The following is a 23,020-nucleotide window of genomic DNA, read 5'->3' on the forward strand; positions in this document are numbered from 1 at the left end:
GCATCTAGCTGCCCACTGTGATCCAGCATGATCTTCTTACATTCTTAGAGTAGCTATGGCAGTGGGCAGCACTTCATGCTGCGGTGAGCTGGGAGCAAACTGCACAGCTCTGTGCCCCCTCGGCACCTTCATTCAATGTGCGGAGGGTTTTGTGTGTGACCCTCCCTTCTGCCCCTTGCTTCCTGCTTAGGAAGGGTTTGTTTTTGTAGGACTCAGTCCTCAAAAGTCTGCCGCTCAGCTTTGAAAAGCAAAGATGCCCTACCAGAAAAAGAGATCCCAATCTTCGGACTGCCTGTGAATTAGAATGGATAATTCCTTCAGCACTCAAGCCAACGTTTTCAGAACGAAGGTTAAAATGTTCAACATCTGACGACAGCTGCCATCTCTAGGCTTTGGTGGCTTCCAGATCACATAGAGGCTGCTTTGTTTTTGGATTGGTGCAATAAGACACACACACACAAACAAACACACACACATGTGAGCTGATCATAGCCAAATTGACTTCAAATCTCAAAGCAGACAGCTTCTGAAAAATTGATGAATTTTGTTCAGTTGATTTCCTGGCTCTTTCTGCAGAGGCCAGAAAAAGCCAATGATTTGGAGCCTCTTTAATCAGAGGTGAACTTGCTATGTTGACCGTTTGCGGAAGACTTAAGCAGGGACAGGGTTACCAGTATCCAGGGTATTCTTGGACAGATCAGACTGCTGCCAGCCCTATATCAGACAAATGAACAGGCACAAAAGCCAATGTTTTCCTTGCATTCAGTTTATTTGCCTCTCGTGACAATCCTCCAGGAGCACCCCTCAGGGTTGGTTTTGACATATGGCATTGCTACAGATGACTGGTCACATTAACAGACTTGCTGCTATGTCTTGTTTGGAACGTAATATATTTCACTCTCTTTCAGCCGCAGACAACTGACTGGCCATTCTGAATGTAGTTTTAGGTAGACCCCAGAACCTTCTTTTATAGAGCTCTTTCCCAATTATATGTAAGTTAAGTAGCCTTGCATGGATATTTGCTATGGAACAGTTGTGTTGCTGACACCAAAAATGTAAGTTTTAAAAGAAATTAAAACCCATTAAAACTCAATTAAAATTGCGTTTCTACAGAGCTTCAGAGCTAGCTGCCAGCCCTGTCACCATCTTGACTGGAAGTCTGTTGCTGACACTGGAACAATGGATTTAAGGGGTGGAATTCAGCATAGTGCGAAGGAGATGGTTTCATCTTGCACAAGGATTTCTGCTCACCTGACAAAACAATCTCCCCTCTCCTCCTCTTCCACACTGTTCTGGGGGTCCTCCTGACCCTCCAAGCAGCTTGTGGGTATAGAATCATAGAATCATAGAATTAGAATCATAGAATCATAGAATCATAGAGTTGGAAGAGACCACAAGGGCCATCGAGTCCAACCCCCTGCCAAGCAGGAAACACCATCAGAGCACTCCTGACATATGGTTGTCAAGCCTCTGCTTAAAGACCTCCAAAGAAGGAGACTCCACCACACTCCTTGGCAGCAAATTCCACTGCCGAACAGCTCTTACTGTCAGGAAGTTCTTCCTAATGTTTAGGTGGAATCTTCTTTCTTGTAGTTTGGATCCATTGCTCCGTGTCCGCTTCTCTGGAGCAGCAGAAAACAACCTTTCTCCCTCCTCTATGTGACATCCTTTTGTATATTTGAACATGGCTATCATATCACCCCTTAACCTCCTCTTCTCCAGGCTAAACATACCCAGCTCCCTTAGCCGTTCCTCATAAGGCATCGTTTCCAGGCCTTTGACCATTTTGGTTGCCCTCCTCTGGACACGTTCCAGTTTGTCAGTGTCCTTCTTGAACTGTGGCGCCCAGAACTGGACACAGTACTCCAGGTGAGGTCTGACCAGAGCAGAATACAGTGGCACTATTACTTCCCTTGATCTAGATGCTATACTCCTATTGATGAGGCCCAGAATTGCATTGGCTTTTTTAGCTGCCGCGTCACACTGTTGTACTAGCAGAACAGATTCATTGAATCCAGCCCCAATGCGTGCAAACCTGTAGCATGACTAGATAGCAACAGAGTCCAGCAGTGGCTTTTAGTAATTGTGGGGAGGATAATAATAATAATAATAATAATAATAATAATAATAATAATAATAATAATAATAATAATATTTTTATGTATACCCCGCCCTTCCCGATTCAGAAAACCGGGCTCAGGGTGGCTAACAACAAATTTAAAACACTTAATTGTAAAAGCAGCATAAAATACAGTATAAAAGCATAAATAACAATAAAATTCAAAGTTCGGAAATCAATTTGGGGGAAATCCATCTAATAAGCATTAGATAGTCACCAGGGCTGGCTGGCTGAATTAGTCCTACTTGGGCCAGTGAGGAGGCCAGGAGAGAATTAGCTGTGGGGTCTCAGAGCGGGTGATTTTCATAAAAAGAGGAGGGGAGGGAAGGAAGGGGAATAAAAGATCTGGATGAATTCAAATTGAAGGCCAGACGGAATATCTCTCTGTTACAGGCCCAGCGAAAGGAGGTTAAATCCTGTAGGCCCTAGTCTCATGGGACAGAGCATTCCACCAGGTCGGAGCCATCACTGAAAAGGCCCTGGTCCTGGTGGAGGATAGTTCAGCAGGTGCAATTTCCCTCCTTCTCTGCATGCGGTGGAGGCTGGTGCAGAAGGGCAAATAGGGCACTGCCCCACCAACCCCAGTCTATCCTTGACCAGCCCCCACCCGCCTGCTTTCTTCAGTGGGTGCCTCTGCCAGTCATTGGCTCTGGCTGCACCTACGTAGTCTTGGTCTCCCTGTCTTCTGCCCCACCAGTCGCAATGGATGCCAGTCCCCAATGGCAGCCTCTCCTTGCAATGTTCCCTCTTCTTCCATGCAAGTGTTGAATGTACAGGAGACTATATTACATCCAGTCACCCTATCAAGCTGAGCAATGTGAGGACACCACTAGCCAGGCAAGCCATCAATGCTCTGGGATTTTCCAGACAGCCAGCGCTCAGGGCCCCTGAATACCTTGATTTGAGAAATTTGCAGACCTACATTATAGTGAGCTTATGCCCTCTTTCGTCAAGTCCCTTCGCAAAGCCACCTATTCCAGGAAGCTCTCAATTAAGCCTCCTCCTTCACTCCCAACTGCAATGAGGGGGTGAAAAAAATATGGTGAATCCTCTGTGTAAGGTAAAGGTAAAGGTACCCCTGCCCGTACGGGCCAGTCTTGACAGACTCGAGGGTTGTGCGCTCATCTCACTCTAGAGGCTGGGAGCCAGCGCTGTCCAGAGACACTTCCAGGTCACGTGGCCAGCGTGACGAAGCTACTCTGGCAAGCCAGAGCCGCACTTGGAAACGCCGTTTACCTTCCCACTAGTAAGCGGTCCCTATTTATCTACTTGCACCCGGGGGTGCTTTCGAACTGCTAGGTTGGCAGGCACTGGGAACGAGCAGCGGGAGCGCACTCCGCCGCGGGGATTCGAACTGCCGACTATACGATCGGCAAGTCCTAGGCGCTGAGGTTTTACCCACAGCGCCACCCGCGTCCCTTGTGAGTCCTCTGTGTATGTCACCTTTAACTTCAGTGCGTGTGAAAATTATATATTAACTGCTTATTGGTCAGGCTTTGAGAAATCTATTCTGCTCATCTTCATCTGAAGTAGCCCAAATCTCAGAAAATACTTTGTCTTGTCCTAATAGACCAAGCTCTTGTGAAACTCATTTTACCTAAATTTGGTAGCAATCTTGATATGGGAAACTTCAGAAAAGAAATAAACATTTTGAACCAGCTTAGATAATACTGGTTTACTTTTTCCTCCCTCTGTGAATGTGCGCACACACACACACACACACCTATACCTATATGTATATACATACACTATGCAGTAAGAAAGTGTGGTAGATATTGGCATAGAGGAGTGCCAACTTTGTAGCCAACCACTGTAGCTGTGCTTTTAATAGCAGCCTGATCTTCAAGCACTGGTAGGTGATCATGCTTAACTCCATGCTGTGGGAAGAGTCACTTGCTGATTTCTGCACACCAAGCAGAAGAGCAGACTAGGCAGGGCTGGGGGATTTTCTGGTCAGTTGGCAACCTTATTAGTGGCCTATTTCTCAAAGCTGCAGAGTTGAAAGGTCTGCCTCAGGGATCCCTGTGCAATTTAAGAAATACAGCTCTTTATCACCGGTGTTTTTTTTTCCTTTTCCTGCCAGCTCCTATTACTCAGCATAACAAGGATTTGAATTGAATGTTGAATCTGATTACATCAAGGGATTTGTCAAAATGAATCATTTGTGGACTATTATCTTGTACTCTCACATCTAGAATCCCATGGTGAGGAAACAGCGCTTTAGGATGCATTGTGTATTGTAACTCAAAACTGTGTTTGCAATGAGGTTTGAAAATAATTGTCCAAGTAATCTTTCCTCTTTCATTCAAATTACAGCCTTGGGCAGTAAGTGGACAGGTCCCTCAATTGGTTCCCATTGATGTTTTGCATTCTTCTTTTGCTTTTACAGCGCACGCTTCACACTTGTTTAACATGGATACAACAGGTCAGGAGCAACTCTTTGTAAGCTTTATAACATAGGTGCACAGGAAGTGGCCTTATTTCGAAGTGATCCATTGGTCCATCTACCTCAGTGCTGTCAACGCTTGAATGGCAGTGTCTCTCCAGGCCTTCAGACAAAGGCATCTCTCCCAGTTCTGCCTTCATTATTTATTTTATTAAATGTGCATGGGTTCCCTTCAGTTTTTAACAAGCAATTCTAAAAGGTGGAGAAATTACCCACAGGGAGGATGTGTTTATGATGTTACTGGTTCCCTCCAATCAGTGCTGCACAAAATCAAACTTGCATATTTGATTCTCCAGAAACCTTGCTGGTATAATGCCAGGGTGATGCTGACGTGATGCCTTCATGATACTGCTAGGGTCCCACTCCCATCAGGCCCAGCCAGCATGCCTAATGGTCGGGGGTGATTGGAGCTGTAGTGCAACAACATGTGAAGGGCGGTTTGCAACACCTGTACAGTTTCCTTGGAAGGAAATGAGTGCCTAGAAAGGCCTTCCAAGAGGTCCAGCTTCTTTCCCACCCAGCCCTTGTCATTTTCTTCCATGCCCTTCCCCCCACAAGTTACCGTATTTTTCGCTCTATAATACGCACCAGACCACAAGACGCACCTAGTTTTTGGAGGAGGAAAACAAGAAAAAAAATATTCTGAATCTCAGAAGCCAGAACAGCAAGAAGGATCGCTGCGCAGTGAAAGCAGCAATCCCTCTTGCTGTTCTGGCTTCTGGGATAGGTGCGCAGCCTGCATTCGCTCCATAAGACGCACACACATTTCCCCTTACTTTTTAGGAGGGAAAAAGTGGGTCTTATAGAGCAAAAAATACGGTAAGCTCCTTCTGCAACCATTGTCATCTACTGATAAAAGGGAGCAGGAACACAAACGCGTACACACTGGCTCCCCGGCAGCATTATGCATTTCAATTCACAAGGGACAGAGTACATTATTGCCTTGCGTCATTTCTCTGCTCTGCAGTTTTATGACACCCTTTCACTTCTCCCAAAACTCTGCTTTCGCTGACCTTTTGTCTCCGGCAACCCCCTAAAAGCTTTTATGCTCATACCTGTTGTCTGCAGGCTTTTGCCATTAGCCACCCACTACCAGAGTGACATGCCCCAAGGTGAGGTCAAAGCTGCATCCAGCAACGCTTCATGAATCTCACTGGCTTTCTCTATTTATAGGAGTCTTTCTCCTACGAAATCCCTTTCCTAAAAAATGTGCTGTGCCAATAGAAGAGAACAAATGAAATCCAGCCAAGTGGGCTTTGTCTGAGTCAAAGCATTTCCTGATCTGGCCCATCACCCAGTAGCTCAGGCTTCCTCAACCTCGGCCCTCCAGATATTTTGAGACTACAGTTCCCATCATCCCTGATCACTGGTCCTGCTAGCTAGGGATCATGGGAGTTGTAGGCCAAAAGCATCTGCAGGGCTGAGGTTGAGGAAGCCTGCACTAGCTGATCCTTTAGACTAGCAATTCCATGGATTGAATTTGCATGTGTAGCATATGCACTGTCCCTTAGCTATGACGCTTCTTAAATAAAGCAACATTATCCATAAGAGCACAAACATATTAAGAACATAAGGAGAGCCCTGATGGATGAGACCAAAGACCTAGTCCATCTAGCCCAGCCCACCTAGTCCAACCTATCAATGAAAACAACTAACAAATATTAGGGGTGCATAGTTGCATCACTATGAATGGCTAAATTATGACGGCTAAACTGCTTCAAAGTGGAAGAATCCACATGGGTGAATAGGTTCCCATCTAGCTTTCTCCCTTATCTCCTCCCCCCATCTCCTTTTTGTACATGCTACAGAAAACACTGCTTTGGAAAATAGTGGATGCTCGGGTGTTGTTGCTTATCCATGTGGCAATAGTGACCATGTGACAAAACCAGCTGTGAAGCTGCCCTGTTGCACTCCATCCCAAATGCTCGTTTGATGTGCAGGCGTCCACTGGCCTTGGCCATGACTCTTTGGATCAGAGATGGGAAGCCTGTGGCCCTCCAGATGACGTTGGACTACAACTCCCATCATCCTTGACCATTGGCCATCCAGCATGAAGCTGATGAGAGTTGGAGTCCAATAACATCTGGAGGGCCACAGAGTCCAGACCCTGTGATAGTGTTAAATGGGCAACACTAAATGACAGCCAATCTAAAGGTTTGCTTCTGAGAACAAAGTAGGACCCTGCCCTTTCCCTTGCCTCTTTATGATCTGCCATTACCAGTGCTATATCTAGGTAGAAACTGACGTCCTTTCTTTGCAAAACCTCCACTTTTTTGCTGGCATGCTGAGTTCCTTGAACCCTGTGTGCCTTATCCGGGTTATCAATATCATTTCAGTCTCCGTGTCTTTTCTGCTAGCTTATTAGTTCAATTTCCTGCTGCACGATTTGTTTTGTTTGTCCAAAAATACATCACCATGGGTCTCACCTGGTAGCTCAGCTCTTAGGTCACCTGGAAGCTTACTTCTTAGAAATGACAGTTACGTGGCTGAAAAGCTTACTGGGATTTTGGGATGGCTTCGTCTAGCAACTTCTTGATCCTCCAGAATACACTGCTGTGTCTCCAGCCAGTCTTTCCTTGTCAATATCTGACCTGTGATGGATTGTTCCCCTCGCAAGCAGTCAGGGAAAGAGAAAAGAGTAGCAGCGGAGACTTTTCCTAGGTTCCTTATCATGGACCAGTTTTCCTGCGGCTCTTATCCTACAGAAATTCAATGCTGTTGCTACCTCAGTATTTGCCTAAGAGGCAGAGCCTGTTTTGAAAAAAAGGATTATTATAACACATAGCACAGCTTTATTATCCTGTGGTGCCTGGTGTGGTATTGGACACAGAATTCATCTTTCTGATAACCTGCCATTTTTCATCAAAAAACATGTTTCTAATCCTTATGGCTGCAAGCAACACCTGCCAAAATCTTAGAAGCAGAGTGATGACTGAATAAAATTTCCAGTGGTTGCGGGGGGGGGGGGCTTTAGTGTCTACATGCATGACTAGCAAAACCAGAGCAAATGATGCAAAATAACAAAAAGAAGAATTGCAACCATTTCTTCTATTTTCATAATTTAAACAAGATTGAGAAGTCACCCAGTTTTCTACACAAAACTTTAGCACATACAGCCCCTGGCTATTAGCTGAGTACAAGCAAGGGTCTTTTCAAGCGTTACACTTCACCTTAGACTTTAAGATTTGAATACAACAAATCTGTTTAAAAACATTTGGGGTTGTGCAGGCAAAGTTGTCAGGAGGAGTGCCAGGACTGGCTGCAGCCCCTTTTAAAGTATATGCTTGTTGCAAACCCACATTTGTCCTACGACGTGTGTAAAACAGGTTGTGCAGGACAGCAGCAAAGAACAACAAGCACTGTTTGTCACCCGGTGCTGATTCACCCAGTGCTGATTCATTTGAGTTGGACATTTTGCACAAACAATCAGCTCCGTTTCAAAGAAGCTGTTCTTAAAAAGGTGGAAAGAATGCTTTTACGTTGGGTGCAATATTTGGTGTTCTATTTCCAATTTGCAAAACAAGAGTGTTTCTTACCTTAAAAAAAAACCTGACAAAATTTTGCAACGTGTATGATATTTCCTCAACATCGAGTGCTTCCTGGCACTTGGAAGAGGTCTAGGAGTGGGGAGAAGGACCCACAATACTCCAGAACAGTTCCTGCCTGTGCTATTTTATAAAAAAAGAAGAGTGAGATGGATAGAAAGATACCGACTTCGCATTTTCACTGAGGTGAGAGAGTGGAGGTGGATCCTGTCAACGGCTAGTTTAATGGGGATTCAAGATGGATATAACTGGATTATGTAACTGATCACTTAATCAAAACCTGGAAGCTGGCATTGTCAAAAACACAAGGCGAGGTGGATCATTCGCTTCTGCTTATCATGATGCTGTCTGTGGAATGCCACCACCGGTGCCAGGTATAAGGGGTGCTTGGGCCTCCAACCCACTCAATATTTTGAATCGGGGGCTGGAGCCCCCCAATATTGAGGGGGCCGACATCCCCTGCCAACACCAGGTGCCTTCCGTGTGCCCCAGCCCCCACCTGGGAGCCAGGAGGGGCCTGAGACAGGCAAGGGTGAAAATTGCCAATGTGGGGAGTAAGTTGACGCCCCTGAGCGCCACACAAAACTGATGCAGAGTTCTAGGGTTAAGCAATGAGATCCAGTGCCCCCAAAAGCAAAGGGAGGCATATGTGGCATTATCCTGTTTCATTCCTTACAATAGGCATTAGAAGTAAACATGAGCCACTCACAGCACAAACCTAGACATGTTTACTCAGCAGTAAGTCCCATTATGTCCTGTAAGCAAGTGTGTTGAGAATTACAGCCGCAGTGAACTTTATCCATGCTATTTCCCTCCTAGGCTCTCACAGGCCTGAAGCTCTGTAGTTCAGACCCCACAATTATAGCTTATTGTAAAGGGGATTGGGGTTGCTTGTGCGTAGATGTAGCTGCTGCTCTAGGCAACGTTCCCTGGCTAAACCTTTCCCTGGCTGGACAGCCCTTTCTCCGTGGCTGTCTCAGTCACTGGCAGAATCCATTAGTGGGCGTTTCCTGAACTTCCTCCAACATAAAAACTCCTTGACACCAAGTCTCCGCCTAGACTCCCTGCGCGGAAGTCTCCTGCGCAGAGTGGGCGTGGCCAGCGGAGGTCCTGGACTCTCCCCGCTGGTCTCTGTGGAAGAGTCCTGGAGCCCTTTCTCCGCAGTCCCTCCCTGCTCCCCTTTCTCCCAGGTGTCATGCTGATTTCCTTCCCCAACAGAAGTGTTCTCTCTCCCTCTGCTGGTCCCTTCTCCCGCATCATTGGGGAGCCTTACCTCCACTCTTGGCTCCGATGGCAGTTCCCTGACACTTATCATTCCTCGCTTCCTTGCTGCTGAGAGCCCCTCTCCCCCAAGCTGCTCCATATGGGCTTCGGGTAAGCTGCAGCTTCTTGGCGCAGCCTGATGACATCACTGCATCACAGGCAAGGCAACTGTCTGTGTGTTGTTGCCTGAGGTGCTGGATGAACACAAGGACATACAAAGAGCCTGCTGGATTGGGCCATTGGTCCATCTTGTTCCACACTCTGCTCTTATAGCAGCCAACCAGATGCCCGTGGGAAGGCCATTAGGAGGATTTGAGCACAATGGCACCCTCCCCACCTGAAATTCCCCAGCAACTGTCAGTCCAAGGCATAGTGCCAGACTTCAGGGGTCCTTGGCACTGTGCTGCCAGTGGGTGCCCACCCTCAACACCGCTGCACACACCATCGCTCCAAAGCAGCTGCGACATTGCTATCTGCCCAGTGCTAATACAGTCTCCCAGGAGAAATTGCGGTGAAATTGGTACATGTTTCCATATGTGGTGGCCATGCAAAGAAACATTCACATTCTGGTTGGAGATTTCTAATGAAACGAACCAAATAACTGGCCAAAATATATATAATGAGCCCTCAATTGGCATTGTTGCCTACTTTGACAATTCTCAAAATATTCTTTTTAAAGAGTTCATACTTTTCCTTGTTGTGGCAGCTAGATTAATAACTGCCAGATTCTGGAATCAGTCACACTCCAACTTGCTGAGTCTGTGGTATAAGGAAATGTGGCAAACTGCTCTGATGGCAAATCCTACCTTTAAAGTAAAGGCTGAAAGAAATGGTCTGGAAGCAGATAAATTTTGTGTCCTGTGTTACAAATTTATTGCATATAACTAAGTCTGAGGGCATTCTTCACCCTCCCACAACTCACAGAACACTAGTTTGTTTTGTTTGTTTTATTTGTAACTATTATTGTTCTGGTTGTTGTTGTTGGGTTTTTTTACTTTTAAAAACCTTAAACTTGATGTAATAAATATATAACAGTCTCCCAGAGGCCTGGCTAGGAGGACAGTAAGGTGACACACCTAGGTCAGGCTGGTGAGGGGCTCTTCTGAGCTGCTGGGGCCCTCAACTGATGGCCAACCTGGTCAACTCCTGGTGCGGGGCATGTTGTTTCACTTCAGCAAGGTAGTGGCCAAGTGAGCCTAGACCATTTATAATAGGTTAAGATGCTGAGTAAGGATAAATGATAGAGGTTAAGGACTTGCTGAATTAAATATCTGAACTGGAATACAAAAGGGGAGGTGTGAGGAGGTCAGGAAACTAGTAAATGAAGAATAAGATATGAAATTATTGATTTTTTTTCTTTTCTTCTCTTTTTGTGTTAATTGTTTTCTATTTTGTAATTTTCATGTGTTTTGTTTTTATATTTTTGTAATTCTTTTTTTATTATATTAGGGTTATTCTTTGTTTTTACCTTTTAAGTTTAGATTTTGAAACTCTCTAATGTTTGTAAAACTTCAATAAATATTACTTTAAAAAAAACAAATGAGCCTAGACCATACTCACCCAGCTAGTTATTCTAACCCCCAACTAAAAACAGAGCAAGCAAGTTTTGGAGATTAATCACTACACAACCTCTGATTGCCATGATGATTTCAAAAATAGGCCATTCAAAAGAAAAGTGCCTTGTGTGAGAGAGGGAGTATAGCTGGCTGGGATTTTTTTAAAAATAACCAGACCAATATCAACAGCCAGAATGGTGGTAGGCGGGAACAGCAAACATCAGACGTTCAAATCAATTAGGAGTTCCTCGTTTTTACATGAACACGGAGATAAAAGAAGGATGTTGGATTCAAGCAACAATCAGACCAATCCTAAGCATAGCTGAGCATGACTAAGCCTGTCAAAATTAATGTGCTTAAGCACACCTAGCTTTGCATAGGAACAGGCTGCTCAGCTGAAACCCTTGGAAGTCAGCCCCGGTGAAGTAAGCCTAGCAATGAGCTTTGTTAGAGTGCTTCTTATTGTATTTTAGATTTAGCAGAAACTCACATGCAGACTGTTGCATGTGATAGAGGTGTTGTTTCATCTCAAGGCCTCTTCATGCAATGGAAATTCACGTGGAGGCATGTCATACCTTACCAGCGACCTGTGTATTTCCTATGATTCTCTACAGAGAATTAGGTACTTTCCTTCTGGAGATCTGTAATGTATAAATTAACCCTCTTTGCCATCCCCTACTATGGAGAGGTTGTCCTTCGAGAGGCAAGGCAGTGCAGCTCAGGTTCCCTACGCGTAAACTGAGGAGGCATGCAGCTAAGTGGCAAATGAAGTGTGCATGTAAAGTACCCCGTGGATGTGTACCTCGTGTTGAATCATCTGGGTCTCAGAGTTAAGCTGCTTTGAACCCTTCATGTGTTTGTGCGAAAAGAAAAGAAGAGGAAGAAGCCTTGCTCAACAAAGAAAAGAATTCTGTGAAATGCTGAATGACTCAGCGAAATGATTTAAGCTGCAGTCTTGTATACTGTTAGGCATCCATAGCTCTGCAATTTTCTTCATGGACTGTGTGGCGGTTGTTAGCCTTCATAAGTGTTCAGATATTCCAGTCCCCATAGTAAACATGAGTAGAGTTCTGGATTTGGTACATATTAGTCAATGTGCAGAGATAACCGGCTGGGGTGGAAATAAAGTTATAATAATATTTAGCATTTGTGTTTTCAAGTGTTTAGAACGCTTCATGTAAATAACCTTGTTGTGACCTTTTAACAGGAATGGGGAACCTTTAGCTTTTGGGTGGTTGCTGGACTATAACTCCCACCATCCTTGACCAGTGGCCATGCTGCCTGGGGCTGATGGGAGGAATTAAGAGTCCATCAACATCAGGAGAGCCACAGATCGCCCACCTCTGCCTTATAACAAGCCTGTAAAGTCACTGGGTATTGCTGTCCCCATATTGCAATTGAGTGGGATAAGGTTGAGAAGTGATGGCTTCCTTAGGACCACTTAGTAAGTGTATGACAAAAACAAGATCCTAACCAGGGGACTTCCTGATTCATTGGCTGCAGCAGTTGGCAGGGCAGGTTGACCTCCTGTTGCCTATGTTGGTTGATTGACTCCTGTTGCCTGTGTTACTTGGTTGACCTGTCACTCATACTGCTGCTCCTTACCAAGAGGAAGAGGGGGAAGTGGAAAGGGATCATGTGAGTGCTGCCACCCCACCAACTGTTACCGGACATCTTGACAAAAGAATAAGCCCCTTGGAACATTGTGGGACTTACGTCCACATAAACATGGTGTTTAGGGTGTCCAAGTGCCTTGCTTTGTGTAAAGGACTGCCCGGTCCAAATCTAAAGAGAAAGAACCCAAAGAATGAAGAGCAGAAGTGGGCTTGAGACAGCCCATCAAAAGCACCCAAGCCAAACAGGAGACTAAACAGGCACATAGGTCACCCGAACCCAAACAAACCGGCTCCCAAACAATCAAAACCTGGAAGTGAGAGTTCTGGCTTTTGAATGATTTTCAGAAGACGAACGTCTGGCGTGGCTTCCGTGGCTTCCCATTGGCTGCAGAAGTTTCCTGCAGCCAATCCGAAGCCACGCTTTGTTTTCTGAACGTTTTGGAAGTCGAACGGACCTCCAGAATAGATTCCATTCGACTTCCAAGGTACGACTATATGTTGTTGTTTAGTCGTTTAGTCGTGTCCGACTCTTCGTGACCCCATGGACCAGAGCATGCCAGGCACTCCTTCTTCCACTGCCTCCCGCAGTGCGTCACAAAACCTAGATCACAGGAAGGTTCCTTGCAGACAATCAATAACTCAAATTGCGTAAAACAAGTATGAATTGCCAAGCAGTAATGCTGCCACCTTTTCCCCAACCCCTGACAGAGACTTTGCGACTCTAACACCAGGCAGAAATTCCACAGGTACAGATTTTTCCATCCAGCTAAGAGAAGCCAGGATGGAGAAGCTATGTTTGTTGGATTTCTGCCTGTCATGCAGCTGTTAAAATATTTGAAGTAAAATTGTGATTCCCCAGTTGCATTCCTTGGCAGTTCTTCAGCATTTTACTGTCACAGAAACAGTCAGAAGGAAAAACTTCAAATGCTGTTTGTTCTTCTTTGCTGTTGCTAGACAGACAGACACACACACAAAGGGGGGGGGTCACATCTCACACAGTGCTGGACCCTCTGCACAGCCAGTAAATCATAGCAACCGCATCAATGCTACCTTTCAGGAACAGAAGGCAGAAGAATCTTTGGTCCAAAGATGTAAGATGCTGGAGCATAATTTGTCACTGACCAAAGATAGTGCAAGTTATGCTGAGATGACTGTTAATTCCAGGTTTGTTTGGGGTTTTTTTTAAGCTAACAGCCCTTCCTCTGCCAACATATATTTCATTGCATCCTTTTACGCAGAGGCAAAGATTTCAAGGATGTCCAGAGCAGATTGGAGTTGCGGGGGGGACGGGGGACGGGACGGGACAGGACTGTCATTTCATTATTAATATTTGGAAAAGTCATGTGTGATGTTTGTACAGCTGTGTTCCTTACTATGTTTCCTGCTTGGCAGGGGGTTGGACTCGATAGCCCTTGTGGTCTCTTCCAACTCTATGATTCTATGATTCTATGATTCTATGAGTATGCACAGTGGGATATTCATGTGTAGGATTATTACACCTTACAATCTAAATACCAGTTTCCAGGGATTTCCTGCATGGGTACATCTTCCATGTTGGACATCTATCGTGTGTGAACCAGCCCACAGCTCTGTCTTTTTTTTTCTTTTTTTTTGCAGTTCTTACATAATGCTTGGCAGCCTTCTCCAATCTAGTGCTTTCCAGGTGTTTTCGACTACAACTCCCATCAGTCCCAGAGTTTGGCCAATAGTGATGGAAGTTGTAGTCCAAAACTTCTACAGGGCACCAGGTTAACCTATGGTATACAGCAGTGTGTCCCAAACTTGGGTCTCCAGCTGGTGTGTGTTTTTTTTTAAAAAACTACAATTCCCACCATCCCTGACCACTGGTCCTTCTAGTTACGGATGATGGGAGTTGTAGTCCAACAAGAGCTGGAAACCCATGTTTGAGAGACACTGATATAGAGGATGTACTACAGGCAATTCAGTGGTATCCCACTTCACCAGTTCCTATGTCAGGACTGTGTCCGAGCAGCAGACTAGGCTGCTATTCAGACGCAAGGTGGGTGTGGATGTGCAGCCAGATACATTGGACCTATGGCACTAGATGAAGAGGGGCTAAAAGCTGGTCCAGGCCTCAGCATCACAACCAGGCCTAAACTCTGGCTTTACTCATCAGATTGAGGGGTACTTAAGCCAACTGTCCCTGAATCATGATCTTTGTAGCCTAAACATCTTGAGAAACTGTTCCCCTCTGCACCAGAGACTCCTACACATCCCCGTCAGCCCTCCAGTGCAGGCAATGAGCTGGGATGGTGTTGTCTAATATGAGGTGGTGTGCTGGGGTTTCCACTCCTCAAGAAGCACTGGAGCCTTGGAGGGGTGAAGCATTAAAAAGCTTCAGTCCTGTTGTGGACTTGATTGGAACAAGTTTCTTCCTTGGAGCTCTCCGTGGTGCTGTAACTTCTGACTTGACTTGCTCCGTTGTAGGCTTCCTGTCAATGATCATATCCACACCGTCAATTTTAAAACACTCTTGTAGCACTTTAACAGTCATGGCTCCCCCCCCAAAGAATCCTGGGAATTAGATTTGGGGAATCCAGGACCAGGAAAGACCTCTGTCTGAGCATGCTGGCAGTCAATGTACAAACGCCAAGCTAGATGAAGTAATGATTGGACTCTGTATAAGGCAGCTTCCTGTGTTCCAGTTCACAGTGTCAAAACTCATTTGTGAGCTGCATGCACTGCAGGCTACAAGAAATGGTCACCTGATTAATTTGTCGAGTGGCCAGACTAATTCTTCACTATGGGATGAGCAGAGTAATTTTCCCCACACTACAGCAGAGGCTGAAAATTGATCCAGCCAAGCACATGGCTGCATAACTGTGAGGGCAGATAGAGTGCATTTTCCTCCACGGTGTGGCTAGGGCCAGTTTTTGACCACACCAGTGAACCCCGGCCATGGTTGCGACACTCAGATCTCTGGAAGGATGAGGGAGGTCAATCATTATTTTGTGTTGCTCTCTCCTGTACTATCAGATCTTTGACTTGAGACCCACATAGCATTTCTTACTGCAGGGAGGTGATTCTGACGCAGGTCCTTCATTCTGGCAGTTTGAGGCCAAAATGAGCGGAATGTATTCTTCTGGGGGCACTAAAAAACTAAGTCATGGCAAGCAAATAATGGGACTACTGGCATTTTATGCTCCTTGATAATACTGCCACCAGGCATTGCATTAGGTGCTATTTTCAAAGAATAGAACCATTAAGGCTAAGGAGGAAGAGAAATCTGAAGCATCAACTAAACGTGGAACTAAAATGAGACCAGGAAAATCTAAGAATAAAAGTGTTTCATTCTTATTATTATTACTTCTGGTAACATTACAGATAATTGCGGGGGGGGGGGTCCATTATGTCTGAATGAGTCAGGAAAATGACAGTGGAGTAAAGACTGAAAACTTCTAGAAACCCAGTGGCCAGTTTGGTTCAAACTTAATTCAGGACAGCCACTGAGAGAAGGACTTATTTTAGCCCAGGAATCATGATATGTGGAAGTTGTGGAGCTTTGCCCACCTTTTTAATGGTCATGTGTCCAGAAGAAACTATTGGTATCAGCTGACTCCAGGGTCATGGCACCCAGTGAGGACTGAGCATGCTCAGAGGGCATGGAATGCTGGGTGGCTATTTGAGGAATGGAAAACAGGAAGGAAGGGGAAATGGGATAGAGTATCCTGGGTGTGGCTGATTGGTTGGCACCCTGAAAGGAGCACTCCACACTGCAGTGTTTTGGTGCAGATCCTAATTGTAGCAGCAGCAGCAGTTGTAATGTAGTTCAACACTATAATGCTTTTTTATAAAAATTATCTATTTCTATGGCAGGACAATAATCTTTTCAACTCAGTTAACCATACCAATTCTTTCATGGCCTGAACCAAAACAAATTCTGACACATATGAACTTGCACCAGAATTTGATCTATTAGTATTAATGGTTTGACTCCCTAAATCCAATTTTGTATACTAGTATTTTTTGGGGGAAGAGATGTTTGAGTAAACTTTCAAGTATCACAGGATTCTTCTTCAGAAGAAGGAAAAGGAGGAAGGAAAAGGTCTGCAAAACTCCTAAACCTGCACGTCCTCACCAGTAGAAGTTGGTCTTCTTATCTCTCTGTTCTATAGATAAGGCAGAGTTCTCTCGTTTCCAAGGTTGCAAACTGACAAATTTCAGCTACCCTCAAGTATCACTTTAAAAATAAAAGCCAAAGTCAGATTCAGAGATACCAATCTCCTTTTTAAGATTAGAAATGGGGCTATTATACGTATCCCATAGAATGGATGAATGGGTTATGCTGCGGTGAGGTCAAAAAAGAAAGGGTGTTAAAAGTCCCTTTATTGCTCTGGAAGCTGTTGAGTCCTTCTCTCCCAATAATGAAGGTCAACTCAAATTATAACAGAGGTCTTGATGAAGTTGGAGACGGGCTACTACCAAGGTTGAAACTCTAATGGGCATTATGCCTGGAGATGGAAGACCTCTGTTTAAAGACTCAGTATAAGTTCAGTGCTCCTATCTCCCTCTCCCTCTTTCTCTCTCTCTCTCTCTCTCTCTCACACACACCTCAGACTTCTCAAAACCTCTGATCAAGCTATCACATAAACTCAGTGATCATAGGTCATATTCACACCATATAGTTACAGTGATATGTTATCTTTAAACAGGCATGGCTCCCCCCCACCGAAGAATTCTGGGAGCTGCAATTTGTTAAGGGTTTTGAGAGTTGTTATGCAACTCCTATTCCACACACTGAGCCACAATTCTCAGAATTCCCAGTGAAGAGGGACTGATTGTTAAACCACTCTGGGAACTGTAGCTCTCTGAAGGAAATAGGGATCTCCTAACAACTCTTCAGGACTCGGGTGGTGCTGTGGTCTAAACCACAGAGCCTAGGGCTTGCCTATCAGAAGGTTGGCGGTTCGAATCCCTGCAACGGGGTGACCTCCCATTGCTCAGTCCCTGCTCCTGCCAACCTAGCAGTTCGAAAGCACGTCAAAGTGCAAGTAGATAAATAGGTACCGCTCTGGTGGGAAGGTAAACGATGTTTCCATGTGCTGCTCTGGTTCGCCAGAAGTGGCTTAGTCATGCTGGCCACATGACCTGGAAGCTGTCTGCAGACAAATGCCGGTTCCCTCAGCTTATGGAGCAAGATGAGCGGCGCAACCCCAGTGTCGTCCGTGACTGGACCTAATGGTCGGGGGTCCCTTTGCCTTTACCTTTAAGTGGGTTTTAAGTGCAACACACAATGTGACTCTAGATGGCGATGGTGAGCCTTCTAGATGGGGGTCTTTTCCAGCCCTAGATGGAGGTGCCAAGGATTGAACCTGGAACCTTCTAGATGCCAAGCAGATGCTCTGCCACCATGCTACAACCCTTCTCCTCTCTCTCTCTCACACACACACACTGTTTGTTCAGTACTGAGACAGGCAGCAAAGCTAGGAGGCTTGATGGACAGCCACACAATAGCGGCAAGCTTTGGAGAATCACACCTTGTACAGGTCCAGATTACCATCTGCCAAGCTGTTTTAGCAAGACAGCAAGCAGCCATTTTTGCCTTCTCGGTTTTCCCCTCACCCTCTCCGCTGCCACAAACATGGAAACAGACACAGCCTTGGTCACACAAAGGTTTCCACACATGATTTTGCAGTTTGTGTGCTTGGCTTAGGGAGGCACACAGCTGCTCTTGTTGCTGGGGAACCTGTGTTGAACTGGCCCAAATTCACCACACTAAAACAATCTCGGTCAGTCTGTTGTGATTCTGGCTCCTAGAGTTGTGTGTGTGTGTCTATAGTCTAATCCAGGAGGATTTGTGATCTCACATAGCACAGTCCCTGCATCAGCCAATCAGGCCGCTCCCCCTTTTCCAAGGCATTTTCATAAATAAGGGCAGATTTAAACTAAACCCTATCTGCCACACGCCCGTCTGTTAGCCGATGATGAGGCTACAGTGTGTAATTAAACAATCATTTATATTCCATGCAAGTGCGTGCCAAACAATGAAGCGCTCTCGAGAGCCCTGTGCTGCTGAGGCGTTTAATCCGCACACAGAAGGCGCTTGCTTCAGAGCTGCTCTGGCAGAATGGGCCTTGTCACCACGCAGCAGGGAGGGAGGGGAGTTTTATTCTTCAATAATTTTGATAAGGCTGCGGAATAATTTAAGTAGCTAATTCTTGGGCCAGGTCCATGTGCACAATGTTGGGTTGCCTTGCACATATTTGGGGGCTGGAGAGCGCGCATAGAAACTGGTTAGTGAAGGAGCATTGGATCTGCCTGTTGAAATATATACAGGAGCATCCAAAACCAGACAGACAGACAAATACAGTGCTACCTCGGGTTAAGAACTTAATTCATTCCGGAGGTCCGTTCTTAACCTGAAACTGTTCTTAACCTGAAGCACCACTTTAACTAATGGGGCCTCCTGCTGCCGCCGCGCCGCCGGAGCACAATTTCTGTTCTCATCCTGAAGCAAAGTTCTTAACCCGAGGTACTATTTCTGGGTTAGTGGAGCCTGTAACCTGAAGCGTCTGTAACCTGAAGCGTCTGTAACCTGAGGTACCACTGTAGACAGACAGATCCAGCAAAATTGGACTTTTTCAGTAAAGAAAGATATGGAGAAATGCAGTGGAAAGTGTGGGATAACAATTAGAATTATAAAATTGTAGAGTTGGAAGGGACCACGAGGGTCATCTAATCCAAACCTCGACAATGCAGGAATCTTTTGCGCAACATGGGGCTCAAACCCATCACCCGGAGATGAAGAATCTCATGTTCTACCAACCAAGCCAACACTTGAGATAATTGCTTGACATGACATCACATAACCTCCTCATAAAGAACCCAGAATGAAAACTCCGTAAACAAGTCTAGGGTGAAACGCACTCCTCTTCAGAGCAGGCCTGCTGAAATCAGTCGACCTGACTTGTCCACTGGTTTCAGTTCCCAGAGTAGTTTAACAACCAATTCCTCTTCCCGAGGTACTCTGGGAATTGTAGCTCTGCAAAGGGGTATCCAAACAACTCTCAGCACTCTCAACAAACTACAGTTCCCAGGATTCATTGGGGGAAGCAAAGACTGTTTAAAGTGGCATGATGCCGCCTTGAATGTATACTGCAGATGGGGGGAAATTCTGACTTGGTTTAATAAGAGAGCTCCTTATCTCCTTCTTATATTTTACTTGCTGCAATCCTTCACTAAAATCTTTGGGGGAATTGGAATTGAAAGGAATCCCAGCCTCCACTCTTTGGGGATAGAAAAAGAGCTGGCATTCTCATTTAGGAGCAGAGTCACAAAGCAACGGACCTTATCACAGCAAAACTGATGTACCCAGACTATCAACAGGGAGCAGAGAATTAGGCAGGTCTCTGGAGCCTGGAGTCAGAACTTCTAGCTACTAGTCTAAGCATCTCTGAATCATATTTTTGTTGACTTACAATTTCATTTGCTAGGGTGGACCACAAGTGAAAATTAAATTTGGGAAATAACAGCCAGCCAAGCAGAGCCTCATAGATTAGGGGCTTACATAGCTCACAAAAGGCAAAACACTTGCAACCAGGAAACAAAGTTTATCTCCCTCCCCTGTTCAAGGATTCCACTTTCTGCCCCATTCAGCCAGTTCTTAATATTTATTATCAGTTCCTCCGGCATGCTTAGTGCAGAGTGCCACTTGCTGGAGTCAGGGATTGTCATAAATTGGGACTGGGAATGGGGCAAAGGGTAATCCAACCCTGCTTCTGTAGCCAGGGACTGGCTAACCACCGCTACTGCTCCATGGCCTTCTGGGATGACCAAAGTATGACAGCCTTCCAGAGATCCACTAGTACAGAGCACCAGAGCTGTGGGGCCACCACAGAGAAGGCTCTGTGCCTTTTGCCCATCAACCTCACTGATCTTAGTGGGTTTCTGCAGTGAAATTCTGTGTTTGTTTGTTTGTTTGTTTGTTTGTTCATTATTACATTTATATCTTATTTCCATCCAAGGATCTCAAGGTGGCCTGCATGGTTCACCCCTGTCTCCATGGTATCCTCACAACAACCTCAAAGAAGTATTTTAGATGGTGGTCACATGCAGTCCATATATTTAAAGTGCATGGCTTCTCCCAAAGATTCCTGGGAACTGTGTTTGTTAAGGGTGATAGCAACTATAGCCCTGTGAGGGGCAAACTGCAGTTTTCCCAGGATTCTTTGGGGGGAGCCATTTTGTGTTGAATGTGCTTTAAATTATGGCGTGAATGTGACTTGTAACTGGTCCAAGGTCACCCAGCGAGCCTCATGGCCAAGTGGGGATTTGAACCCTGGTCTCCCATGTAGTTCAACACTCTAACCGCTATTCCACACTGGTGTGGTTTCCCTAGCCGCTTCACCCAACTCCCTTCTTTTTTCACACAGTGGACAACCGATTGCTCTTTACTTTTTTGGTACATTTTTATAGATTTTTAATACATCCTAAACATTGAATCAATTGCTTAATAGCAGTAATTGGCATAAGCAAGTCAAACCGTTGTGTCATAATATATTGCAGGTTCAGGAAAAGGGGTAAAAAATAACTGAGAGTAGAAGACACATAAAGAGAGAAAAATAACAAACCAAGACATTTAAAATTAACCTGATTGCTTTTTATAAGTCTAACCCATCTCCAACCTCCTCTTCCCCCTTCCTTCCTTCCTTCCTTCCTTCCTTCCTTCCTTCCTTCCTTCCTTCCTTCTTTTCCCTCTTCTCCTTTTCTTCTCCTTCTGCAGGAACCTTCTGCATCATTTCGCTGTGCACCTGCGTGGCTGGGATCAACTTTGAGCTCTCCCGATACCCCCGGTACCTGTATGGACTTCCAGATGACATCAGCCATGGCTACGGCTGGTCCATGTTTTGCGCATGGGGAGGCCTGGGTCTCACTCTGATCTCCGGCTTCTTCTGCACCTTGGCCCCTTCTGTTCAACCTGTCCCCAGGACCAACTGCCCCAAATCGAGACCTGAGAATGGGACAGTGTGCTAAAACAGACACAAACAAACCTACCAATATACATATTATAAATATATATATATATACATAAACATATATCATATATAGATCTCAAACGGATGCCAGTGCCAATGTAGAGTGGAGTCCAATATGGCGCCTACGTCTCCTCTACAGACTTTGTATCGCTCTTGTTCTTTCTCCTGGAGGTGGAAATAGCTTTTCTGCACCATTGCTCTTCCATCTAGTTCTTTAAAAACAAACAAAAACACACATCTTCAGCATCCCAGTTCCAAAAGTCAAGTGAACATATTGTTTCATCTGACTACTGCTGGTTAGGGGTGGGTTACAGTAGGGCCTGGGAAAGGGATGTTTCTTGGGATATGTGATAACTGAGTTTGTATAGGAAGCTAACACACACACACACACACACACACACACACAATCTTGCCTGTTGCAAATTGGGGAAACAGAAATCAAACATTTGTGTTACCTCTCTCTAAAATGTAACCTCCTCAAGGCCATCTTCAGAATCCCTCCCTTTTTCCTGCACACTCTCCTCTTTTTAAACAACAACAACAAAAATCTTGCCTGTTAATTTTGTCTGACTTACCAATAAAAGGGGGTGAACGAGAACATCTTTTTTTAAAAGGTTCCCTTTCCTTGCTAAACTTTAAGCAACAAGGCAAATTATCAAGAACCTTGCGGGACACAACTGCGACTGAGGACGCTCCATGGATGCTGCTTTCAATCCCAGCTGCCTTACATCCAGGCATAAGAGAGAGAGCTGAACTGCTAGCGGGAAAAACACAGGAGAACACCTCGCTAAAATGCTGTGATACATGTGTGTATAACTCCCCCTCTCCTTTTGTTTTTTCGTTTTTTTTCTTTTTTTAAAAAAGGAAAACCAATTCAAACATTGCAATGTGATCATCTGCCAACTCATCCTCTCTCTGTTTGTGACTCAAGGCATCAAGACTTGTGGATGTATGAGGAAAATGTGTCTGTTCTCTGAGTCTCGTGGGCCGGATTTTGTTCTGCGAGTGTTTCCCCCTTGCCTATGGAACAGCAGGAGATTTTCCACCCACGGGCTGGATGGAAGGCATTGTGGGTAGCGTTGGGTGAGGGGAGATACAGGCCTTTGTGGTTGGTTGAACTTTGGGGTGATTGTGCAGGAGGAACTTTGGCGGAGATTTTGTTGTTGTTGCCGCCATTTTGTCCATGAAAAACAATGGGGTAAAGAAGCCGTTGTGGAGGAGAGGTGGGGAATTCTGAAGGAGTGTTGGTCATGTTGAGGGGTGGTGCCTCTTGCTATGTTCATGTTCATCAAAATAAGATGCTTCATACATTGTCATCAGAAGCTACCCTATGTCACCAGATATCTCCTTGCAAGAAAACTTCTCCTCCACGCATATGGGGTGGAAGAGGTTGGAGGCTGAGAATGAAAATCCATTTACCCATAAGCTCAAAGGTTGTCTGGTGTGTTGTGACTCTACAACTGGACACCTCCCTCCCTC

At 45.3% G+C, this 23,020-nt stretch overlaps 1 protein-coding gene across 2 annotated transcripts in view; it reads left to right on the top strand.

Annotated features, from left to right (window-relative positions):
* The window catches only part of TMEM178B (transmembrane protein 178B), a 284,978-nt gene extending 262,588 nt beyond the window's left edge, over window positions 1-22,390 (top strand). For both annotated transcript variants that reach the window (XM_082240641.1, XM_082240642.1), the window contains one exon: window positions 21,289-22,390. In XM_082240641.1, the coding sequence (XP_082096767.1) occupies window positions 21,289-21,539 (251 nt within the window). In that variant the 3' untranslated portion in view covers window positions 21,540-22,390. The remainder of the gene's footprint in view (window positions 1-21,288) is intronic.
* Window positions 22,391-23,020: the final 630 nt, after the last annotated feature.

The sequence above is a fragment of the Podarcis vaucheri genome, assembly GCF_965113315.1.
Source record: "Podarcis vaucheri genome assembly, chromosome: 10".
NCBI lineage: Eukaryota > Metazoa > Chordata > Lepidosauria > Squamata > Lacertidae > Podarcis > Podarcis vaucheri.